The following is an 11714-nucleotide window of genomic DNA, read 5'->3' on the forward strand; positions in this document are numbered from 1 at the left end:
AAGAACTGTTGTTCCGTTGGCGAGAACTGTGGCACGTATCCCGCAGAAGACGTTGAAGTAGAAGGTGTTGCACGTCTTGCAAAGAAGAGATCTTCACGCTACTAGCATAAAGAAGACTAAGATTGAGAAACATTTGCGAGCTACCAAAGTTAGAGGCGTGAGATGTCTATTGAGGAGGAAGAGGATGCCAGCCTCAAGGAGCTGGTCACAAAGACCCTTCACAATAAAGGAGTTCTCGGCAAGATCCAGGTACGGCTTGCACCAAGCGACGGTGTTCGCTTTATGCAGGTCGGCGTTCAATCCCCGACCGTCCAAGTGATTGGGCACCATTCCTTCCCTCTCATGCCATCCCTAATCCTTATCCTGACCCTTTCCAAGCGCTTTATGGTCTTAATGGCTTGGTGCATTCTCCTGATAGTGTCCTTTCCCTTAGCAACACCTTTACGCCTCTCTACCCAACACATTGTCACATGTTTGAGTAAAATAACCAAAATAGTACAGTTGATTTCGTTCTCAATCCACAATCGACAATTCTGGGTTCACGTCCTGGGCAGGACAGAAATGGTTGGGTGCGTTTCCTATCAGCTCATGGCCCCTTTCCTCCTAACAGCAAATAGGTACCCCAGGAGTTAGTCCCACTTTTTGTGGGGGCTGTATCCAGAGGAGGGTCAGTAATTTGACCCTGGAAGTAATTTGACCCTGGAAGGGACCCAATATAAGCACCTTCACCCAATGAAACAATAAATATTCACTTATTTTCATCTTTTTCTTACATTTTGCATGCAAATTAATGATTATATAATGAACAATTATTTTAATTTTTTGTTGTGCATGAGCAGGTACAATATACCTGGTTATACAAAATATAGGTATGACCATTTCGCCATAGCTACTGTCTATGGGTTAAGTATATAAGGGGGAGATTGTTTGATGAAAGAACACGGGAGACATCTCCCGTCACGCAGGGTGCAGTCGCACCTCCACAGATCTCCAGTATCATCTATTGATACTGGTAATGGCTCAAAAGGGCCACCACTTACAGGCTATTCATGCCCGTGCCACCTTTTGGGTGGCTTAATCTTCATCAATCAATCATCTGATGAAAGAACACAGCCACCATCTGCAATTATCAGCTTACAACAGGGCAAGGTCACCTGACACGACCTGACCTCGCCCAGCATGTGAACATTAGCACCTCTTAGGTGTGAACTTTCCTATTGTCAAAGACCGACCATCTGGTGACAATTTCCTTGGTAACTGACTTCTTATATCAGTGAATACAGTATATTAAATAAAACCATTTATGGTTACAAAGGACCTACGAAAAAGATGCTTTTTGTTACATTCAATATTGGTTATATATTTTTTTTTACTATTATTAGAAATCATAGTTACGTTTCAAGGAGTAAATGTAAAAAAAATATTAATCAGAAAACATGTTCCAGAGTAACCATGGCTTAGCCCACTTAAGAGACATATTCCTTCCTTATTTCTCAAATTTTCTTCTATTCCTGTTCTTATGACATTCACTATTACATTGTTAATCATATCCTTTTATTGTTGTCTCACATAAACCTACTCTATGAAACATTCTTTTAAAAAATGTTGTCATTTTCAACTACTTTTGTTCGAGATTTACTCATCTGACATTCCACAAAGCTGTACAAACCTGCCTTAGTTTTCTGAGGCCTGGGCCAGATGTCAGCCCCATATCTGAGGCTAATTTTACCATTTATTTCTTGTTTCACCATTATACAGTCTTTGCACTTCCTATTTTTTCCTACAGGCACAATTACGGGCGAGTGTATTCCTGGCTCTGGAGGATGAATTTAAGGATGTAAGTATGGTTTTATTTTTTCAATAAAAAGTTTTCGGCAGAAAATTTTTTTTGCTGTTTACCGTCATAATTAACATGTTGTACTGTATAGATTGGTTGATATAACTTTTTCTGGATTGATTGCCTCTGTAGCTCCCAGTAGTTTAAGCAATGATATCACTAAGCCTCCAAATTATACTAGACCAATGAGATTTAGGTAGGCCTACCAGAAACCAGGATCAAATTCTAGTTCTCTCAACTAGGAGAGTGAAGAATGGATATTATAGAATATAGATTGACCCAAAAACTAAGGAAAACTGACCTAAAAATTCCAAAGAAATCTAAACAAATTATTTCTTGAAAGAAAGAAGTGAAAAATAGAGAATAAAGCTAATGATAGTTGGCACTAGGTGAACAACCTTAACCACAACCTGGCCAAGCCACTCAAAGTCCGGAACTGACACCCACCTCACTTGTTCTTATCTAATGAAACCTCTTTCCTGTATTTTTAAAGCAAATTGACTTTTGATTCTCCTCTAACAGTTGTTTATAGCACCCATATGGGTATTCCTTGGCTATTTTGCTCTAACAAGTTATTGATTCTCTTCCCTGGCTGTTGTTTTGCTCTAAATTTTAGTTCAGGGTTCCCTTCCCTGGCTGTTGTTTTGTTCTAACTTTGGTTCAAGTTAGTTAGTTATTATAATACTGTATACAAGTTATAAACAAGCATATGTTTATAGCCTCATTTGTTCTGTGAAGTGTTTGAGTTGGACTGCATGAGTTGAGAGCTAACTTCCCCGAGTGTCCTGACAAAGTCTGGTGAAGAAACAGAGGGAGATATGATCACTACCCAAGAACCTGAGAAGGGGATAGACAGTGGACAAAGGAAGCCTATTTAAAAGAAAAGGAGGTAGAACAAGAAAGCTGGTGGAAGCGGGACATGCAATAGTCGCAGAAATGTAAGGAAGTTCTTGTTTCCTGTACATGTGGTCGGCAACTGGAAGTGGAATGTAGCAGTCTCCGTGGTGTAGTGGTAAGACACTCGCCTGGCGTTCCGCGAGCGCTATGTCATGGGTTCGTATCCTGGCCGGGGAGGATTTACTGGGCGCAATTCCTTAACTGTAGCCTCTGTTTAACGCAACAGTAAAATGTGTACTTGGATGAAAAAACGATTCTTCGCGGCAGGGGATCGTATTCCAGGGACCATAGGATTAAGGACTTGCCCGAAACGCTACGCGTACTAGTGGCTCTACAAGAATGTAACAACTCTTGTATATATCTCAAAAAAAAAAAAAAAAAAAAAAAATTAAAGCAAGAGGTTGCTGAAGCCAATTTTATCCACAACTTTAAGAAAAAATGTAACATTAAAGTTGGGAGATAATTAGCACGCCAGGTATAAACAGCATAGTGATGGGGCTTACAAAGGTAGATTTCGCTCTCCTCCATAGTCAGATAGGTAAGCACCTAGAGGTAGGGATGTTGAACTACCAATGGAACTACAGTATTTAACTACTTGGTGGGGTGGGGGGGTTAATTTAAGTCTTATGTTTGCCTGGACTTTTCTGTTTTGTCAAGCTTACCCTTCTGGTGACATTTTCCTCGGTCAGGTCTCTTGTACTCTCTACATCTTTGAGAGGACCAGTTTTGGATTCTTGTCTCCTGCAGACTTTTAAGGAGTTGCAAAGGCTTGATGCAGTTTGGCAAGTGTGGAGCTATCTAAGAAGCTAGCAATAAGGAGCCATTTTGGACCTACCAGAAAGATGTTTAATTACATTTAGTGTTGGGTTTTCAGACACATTGACTTTAGATGAAGTGAGAACATTGTTTAGAGTTGAAATGTGAATAGTACAATACCAGGCATGATCAAGACAAAGTGAACCAAAAAAACAAAGTCCAATCTTGGGTGGCATGGATTTCACAGGCAAGTATTAAATGCACACAAGGACAAAGTGGAAAACCATACAATTCTCACCCCACTTAAAAACATAATTTTGAAATTCAGTTTCATGTGAATTTAATGTACCATATATTACATGACTGTAGTTTCCTAATTTATAATTTACAGAGTACTGTAGCAAAATTCTGTAAACTGATTTCCCATGTAACAAGGGATCCTTGCTTTACACTGTACTACGAGATTTAAATAAATCAACCCTGTATTATTCATTTATGAAAGAGAAAGCTCCTAATTAATTTTGTGTAATATTTTCCAGAAAAATATACCACTTGTCAGTGCATCGACCAGGAAGCTGTTGGCCACCCCTGAGGGCAGTGCTGCAGCTGCCCTCGTTCAGGATTTTCTCCAGTGCCTCGGGCTAGAGTTCTCTCTTGCTGTTTTTGCACCAGAGTCTGGCCACTCTGTTGTGTGGAGTTTTCCTGGTACTGAAGCACTTACTAGTAATCTTAACCTGAGTACTGAGAAAGGTTCGTGAGAATTTTTTTGTATTGTATCTTACAATACAAAAATTTTTGTATTGTTACTTGTGCACATATTAAAATTAGCTTTTAAAGGGCAATAAACAGTTTGTGCATTTGCCTGCGTACTTATAATTACTAAGTGTTATTACCTAAGTGTAGTTACTGGATGAGAGCTATGGTCGTGGTGTCCCATCATCCCAGTACTCTGTCATATAACGCTTTGAAAATACTGATGGTTTTGGCCTCGAACTTTTCACTTAACTTGTTTCAACTGTCTACCACTCTGTTTACGAAAGGGAATTATCTTATATTTCTACTGCAGTTTTGTTTCATTAGCTTAAATCTGACTTCTTGTTCCTGACGTTTCAGGCCTCAGGAATTCTTCCCTGAGATTGTCGATTCCCATTACTGTTTTTTACGTAGTGATCATATTGCCTCATTTTCTTCTAGCATCTAGTTTTGACATACATGTATATGATGCCTCTGACCTCTCCTCATAGGTCTTGTTTTTCAGTTTTAGAAGGTATTTAGTTGCATGTTTTTTTCCGGGTTGTTGATGTTCTTCTTTAGATATGGTTACCATACAACTGTTGCATATTCCAATTCTGGTCTCACTAAAGTTGTGAACAATATCTTTAGTATTTCCCATCCATGTATTTAAAAGCAATTCTGAAATTGGAAAGTGTAGCATAGGCTCTTCCCACAATATCTATGTGCCCCTCAGGTAACAGTTTTCTCTCTAGAACCCCCCTTCCCCCTAGATCTCTTTATCAGTATTTTTTCTTTTAACTTTTTAACATAATTTGTAGGTTGTGTGTGGTCTATTTTCTCCTACTGCACATTCCATAACGTGGCATTTATTCACATTGAATTCCATTTGCCAAGTGGTGCTCCATATGCTTATTTTCTCTTTATCTTCTTGATGGGCATAACAGTTGTCTAAGTTTCTAATCTGCCCTAGTGTCTTGGCATCATCTGCAAACATGTTCGTATAATTCTGTACTCCTTCTGGTAGGTCATTTATGTAGACATTGAACATTACTGGTGCAAGAACTGAACCCTGTGGTACTCCACTTGTGACATTTCTCCAGTCTGATACATTGCTCTGATTACTGCCCTCATTTTTCTATTGGTTAGAAAATTTTTCATCCATGTTAAAAGCCTCCCTGTCACTCCAGCATGTATATTCTTTCCTGTAAGATTTCTGTGGCTCAATCATAAAAACTAAATAAATTTGTTACGCAGGATCTTCCAGATCAAAAACCATCTTGTGGTTTTCTTGTTATCTTGTGGTGAGCGTGTGTTGCTAATGTGCAGTTCAACCTAAACACTGTGTTCCTAGTGTTGCAAATGTTGTCCATGCAATTGTTTTTGATGCACTCTTCATTTTTGGTGGTTTCCCTTTTTATTGCTGTGGTGGTCTTGTAACTGCAGACTTTTCCTCCCTTCTTTTGAGAGAATCTCCCCTCTTTTGAGAAGACCTCCCCTCTTTTGAGAGGTCCTCCCCTCTTGTGAGAGGTCCTCCCCTCTTTTGAGAGGTCCTCCCCTCTTTTGAGAGGACCTCCTCTCCCTGGAACTGGTCTCAGTAGGTGCTCATGAATTGTTAATGCCTGGTGGAGTACCCAAGGTTTGGAGTACCCAAGGAAACTCCAGGAAGTAGCTTGGGGAGCCTCCAAAGGAAGCCCTTCCAGAAATGTGTAGGAATTTGATAATCAGGATTTTCAGCTTTATGGACATTCAGAGATACTGTACTAGCTGGTCCAGATAATCAAGGCTATACCACGTAAAGAAAATTAAGTGCTCTTGATATGATTAGGGTCATGTATGTGTTTTATACAACTTTGAATGACTGCATAATAAGTTGAATGCTTATTACTCATATAGAAAAATGCTGATTTGCAGATCATAAGACTCCATTGCTGATGGAGCTTGTGAAGGAGCGGAAATCTTCAGTCATGTCACATACTGAGGTAGGTACTTTTTGTTTACATCTGTTTATATGGGTTTTCTGATTAATTTGTCAGTATTTAAAGTCATTAAATAATCCTTCATTTGCTGCTTTATTTCAATGACTTAAATAATTCTTGCATTATTTTATTTCAGAAAAACAGTAATGAAATAAAGTCTTCTGTAAACAGCAACAATGGGTATCATTCCTATTTGCCACTCCCCAATGGTCTCCTTTCCCATCCACATGCACTCGGTAGTAATCCTCTGTCAAATGCACTCAACAGTAATCCTCTGTCAAGTGCACTCAGTAATCCTTCTCACTCTCACGCACTTGGCACTAATCCTTCTCTCTCACACGCACTTGGCACTAATCCATCTCATTCGCACGCACTTGGCACTAATCCTTCTCACTCACACGCACTTGGCACTAATCCTTCTCACTCACATGTACTCAGCAGTAATCCTTCTCACTCACACGCACTCAGCAGTAATCCTTCAAATACCTCTATAAAGAAAAAGGGAGCTGATGATACCGACATGTCTGACAAAAGGATGGTGGAGACCACAAGTGAATTGAAAAAATGCAGTAAAGACTTGCCTAAAGAGGCAGACAAAACAATAAGAAATGATGCTGAAAACAGTAATGGTTTGGTTTTCAAGTTAGCATCTGAAAATGAACATCTCGGCTCGGGGAACGTTAAAAAAGTTGGTACGAGCAGCAACAGTATTTCAGGGTACGTATAACTCCAGAAGTAAATGTGTCAAATATGCTCTGAATTTTAGAGATGACCAGTAGTATTTTTTCGTGATATTTTAGTCGTGTTAGTGAATACTCTGTATGCCGTTATCTTTCTTCCTCAGGTTCTCCATCTTGCCACCAGTAGAGAAGAAAACCGGTCACAGTTCTCTCGCTGGTAAAACAAGCTTTATATTCTCGTTCTTTTTTTATGTTCCTATGAACATTATGAGCTGTTATTTTTATAATTTGGGTAACTTTAAATTTTAGTATATTGTTCTGTAATAATTAAATACAGGTAGTTGCAGATGTATGGAGTTATGTAACTCTTTACCAAGAAAGCTTGCTTGCCCCTTAGAGGCACTCTTGTGAATCAAGTTGCTATACTTTAGTTATGAATTGTGTCATACAAAACAAGTTTAAAATCAGTATTTGTGTTTATATATGAGCATGTATTAGCATGAGAATTAAGAAAACAGCAGAAGTCCTATTTATATCCACTAACTCATTCATATACATGTCTAACGTTCACTTGAAGCAGTCAAGTGATCCTATGTCTGTTATGTTGCCCGGTAATCTGTTCTACAAGACAGCAACCCTATTGTATGTCTATACTGTAGTGTGACAACAAAAATTTAACTGCATAATTTAAATGGGGCCTAATAAGGGAAAGATATAGCTGAAGAATAACATCAGTTGTTTTCATTCTAACACTTTTAGACTAATTGTTTACTAAATAAACCAAAATTTGTCTTAATAGGTGAAGAAAAACAATATGAAGAAGACTTTTCATCAATGAGTGATAAAGAGGAGCACGATGGAGAGGACGACGAGGAAGTTGAAGAGGATGAAGAGGGTATTGAAGAAGCCGAAGATATCGATGAAGACATTTCAATTGATGATTTAATTAACTCCAGTGCCTCAGCTGTAAGTTTATCACTTTAAACTTTTGTTATTTTTTCTATGCTGCCTTCCCAAACATTAGGCTCCCAAGACTTTCTCGGACTACCAGGAGCCAGGACCAATATCTGGCCTCCTGAAAGAGGTAAGGGAAACACACAGGATTGAGAGATCAACACACATCTGAGGTGATCATCCCAAGAAGCTGAACAGCATCAGCATCTCCGCGAGTAAATGGATGAAATGGCTAAATAACTCGACAGATATTTAGAATAGTTAATCATTCTTGCCCCAACTCTTCTGGTCACCACCAGGTGGCATCTCGTGTCAGCTTGGGTGCCAGCTGACCATCCTCTTCAGTATCTTGTCTGACATGCCAAAGCCTCCCTACTATACTTTTCCAGGAGACAATTCATCTAAGAGAGTGGTTTAGCTTTCCTTAGGATTGTATCCAGTGCAGGAGCCTTGCATTTCCTTTGTTTCCTTGAGTCACCCATTCTGAGGAACCCACCAGAAAAGGGGTTTTATTACATTCAACTTGAGTGTTTTGATTAAGAATGCTGTCTGTTTCATGGGAAGGCCTTTGGCTCACTGAGGTATGGTTTGTGCATCAGGGTTCCCACTATACTCTTGTCTGTCTACAGTTCGGCACTATCTGCACACTACATGCAATTCTGCTGCATATGTATCAGTACTGTATCAGCAAATATATTTATGTAACTGCATCCTCTATGAAGAGGCAATTAAATCATTGACATAGACAATGAACAGTGGTGTGCATGCTACTACTTCAGTCATTATGACGAGCACTGAATGGACTATCTTTTCTGTGGCTAGAAGGACCTCAATAAGCCTGACAGGCTTTTTGTCTCTGACAATAGTGTACATACAATACATTTCACTATATTGAGGATACTGTATTTTAATCTTGTGACTTAATGCAGCTGCTTGATCCTGTTAAGCTGATTGACACTTAAAGACAGAACAATTAACTAATGAGTATTTGGGTAATGTGAATGACAAAAAGTTCAGGAAAAATATATTCATGGTGTTGGTCCAGTGTGAGGAAATGCATGCAAATGTAATTGGGAACAAATGAGTTTGGAAAATGGCCTTTGATGTTAGTGGTGTTTGGAAGTGCTTGTGCAAGGCAAATACAATCATTTACAGTATTAAGTACAGTAGGTGTTTGTTTACGTTAAGATGATAAACTGCCTGATACACAATTCTTGATAAATGCTACAAATTCTAAATGAATACGCCAGCCATGTAGTCTAACATTATATAAAATAAAGCTATTTATGTTGTTAATTAATGCTGTATACAATTTGTTGTTGTCAGGGGTCAGATCACACGAACGATGTATCACTGTCTCAAGCAAGTGAGGTGGCGAGCTACCAGGAGAGCCTCTGACACCACTCACGGCTCCCATTATGTCTGGCCTTCACGCACCACAAGTGCCACAACCTCACATACACTCAAATGATCATTATGATCATTCTCAAGTGCTTATTTGTTCATTGTATTAGGAACATTCACTTTTAAGGAATTAACCTAAATGTTAATAGGTTTCTCGTGTTTAACTTTTATTTCATTGATAAATTATGAAGGGGCCAATCTAAGCAAAGTTATGCTTCCTTAGGGAAATTGTTGGTTGTACGTAATTGTATGTTGTTATACAGTACTTATATTTGCATAAGAAGATTTGTTTATTCTATACACAAATATATTATAACTTCATCACAATTCTATACTTTAGCTATTTTATTAACGTCAATAATTGAATAATTGAATCATTGTCTGATAATCAGTTGTCTATAATTTACTTTGCATCATTAAAAATGTTGTTCTTCAGAATGTGCCCTTGACCTTCAGCTTTAGAGTGTTGGTAACTCGTGCATAGGCCTATCTCTCTCTCTCTCTCTCTCTCTCTTCCCCAATTTCAGTTTCACTTTTGAGCTATTTAAGTGTCACACTTTGCTTTTTTCTCTGCTTATCATCATCATTTAATCATTTGTCTTGCACTTTTTTTTCTCCATAGTTGTTGTATTAGTCAGCCATATTGTGTTAATATAAATAACTTTTTACATTACTTATTTCTCCTCTGTGATACCATATAGAGTATAGTGCTATGCAACTCCAGAGGCATTCACCATATACTAATATGAAGCACAGTATTGTCTGCATTCTGCATTGGCGTTTGATTTTTGACTAATAGACCAGGGGCCAGATTCACAAAAGCACTTACGAACCTGTACATCTTTTTTCAATCTTTGGCGGCTTTGTTTACAATTATTAAACAGTTAATGAGCTCCGAAGCACCAGGAGGCTGTTTATAACAATAACAACAGTTGATTGGCAAGTTTTCATGCTTGTAAACTGTTTAATAAATGTAACCAAAGCCGTCAAAGATTGAGGAAAGATGTACAGGTTCGTAAGTGCTTTCGTGAATCTGGCCTCAGTTTTGTCATCTTACTGTTGCACTTTTATCCAGCATCTGTATCTAATACAATACTGTCTCTTCTTAGAACCCATCAGGTGGTCCAAGTTGTTTCCTTTTACTTGGATATTTATACACTTTGTGTTACATCTTGTCTATCTCATCTAAGCACTTATCATATCTTTCTCAGTTCCTCTAACCCTCCAACTTTAAAGAGGATTTGATTATATATTTGGAGTAGATATGAAGGAGCCTAAAGATTAAATGAGACAGTGAGGGAGTAGTGAGCGATGTGTTAGGACAGATTAATTTACCTAAGATTGGGATTTTGTAGAGATGTGTCAGTGCATAGGCAAGCATGATGTACATGGGGATGGCAGAGGTGTGTTGCAAGCTCAATTTATTGTGTTTGGTGGATAAGAATGTGGAATGAAAATGTCTCGGATGTTAAGTGGGAAAAGTCGGCAAACTGCAAGATCGAGAAGCATTTTGAAATGGTTTGGTCGTGTTGAACAGATGGATACCAAGACTGGTGAAACAAGTGCATCAAAATGAATTTGAGGGTAGAAGAGGAAGGCATTAATGGTGTGTGACATGATTAGCAAGTGGGAGAGAAAACAGAAAGTGAGTACCATATTGGACATAATAGGAAACAAAGTGAGTACCATATTGGACATAATAGGAAACAAAGCAGTTTACAGCAGGTAGCAGCATTATGTGAAGAGGGAAGGAGTATTTTATTTGTGTATGAGAACTCGTGTAGAGCACTATACACCTAGTTCTATGAAGTAGTGAGGCACTGTTGGGTATAATTTGTTGAAATATGGTGGAGCTGGTTGTTTAATATGCAGGCGATATGTCACAATAACTTGGCTAAATTATGTTGACCAGACCACACACTAGAAGGTGAAGGGACGACGACGTTTCGGTCCGTCCTGGACCATTCTCAAGTCGATTGTGATGAGGAAGTAGAACTCTACTACATCTTACTTTGCTCCTCACCGCTCTTGCCTATTTATTGCCTGCATCTGCTTCCTCATCACAATCGACTTGAGAATGGTCCAGGACGGACCAAAACGTCATCGTCCCTTCACCTTCTAGTGTGTGGTCTGGTTGTTTAATGTTACACAGATTGAAAATATGATGAGTGGATGAGAATAAGTTGATATTTGTACCCTAATTCTTTTTCTATACTGCTCCCATTTGTTCTCCAGGCTGATGCTTTCCCAACTCATGAAACAGAAATAGAATAATAGTGGTAATGATACCCATAGGCAAAGAAAGTAATCGTATGCTTTCTTTTTTGCTGTGTCATGTGAGCCCGTGTTACAAAGGTACATTATAACTGTATCATACAGTATGTTATGGCTGTTTTGAACTTGTGAGTACAAATGTTTAGAGTACTTTTTGGGCAGGTAATCCTAGAGTATTACACTGAAATTCAGACACAACTT

At 38.6% G+C, this 11714-nt stretch overlaps 1 protein-coding gene across 1 annotated transcript; it reads left to right on the top strand.

Annotated features, from left to right (window-relative positions):
• The first annotated feature begins 12 nt into the window (after positions 1-12).
• On the top strand, positions 13-11106 carry LOC123774413 (centrosomal protein 43). The gene is made up of 8 exons (XM_045768683.2): positions 13-249; positions 1787-1837; positions 4030-4240; positions 6137-6204; positions 6338-6918; positions 7046-7098; positions 7681-7847; positions 9162-11106. The coding sequence occupies exons 1-8, from the start codon at positions 163-165 to the stop codon at positions 9231-9233; spliced, it is 1290 nt and encodes a 429-aa protein (XP_045624639.2). The 5' UTR covers positions 13-162; the 3' UTR covers positions 9234-11106.
• The last annotated feature ends 608 nt before the right edge of the window (positions 11107-11714 follow it).

Source organism: Procambarus clarkii, chromosome 61 (genome assembly GCF_040958095.1).
Source record: "Procambarus clarkii isolate CNS0578487 chromosome 61, FALCON_Pclarkii_2.0, whole genome shotgun sequence".
In the NCBI taxonomy this organism is placed as follows: domain Eukaryota; kingdom Metazoa; phylum Arthropoda; class Malacostraca; order Decapoda; family Cambaridae; genus Procambarus; species Procambarus clarkii.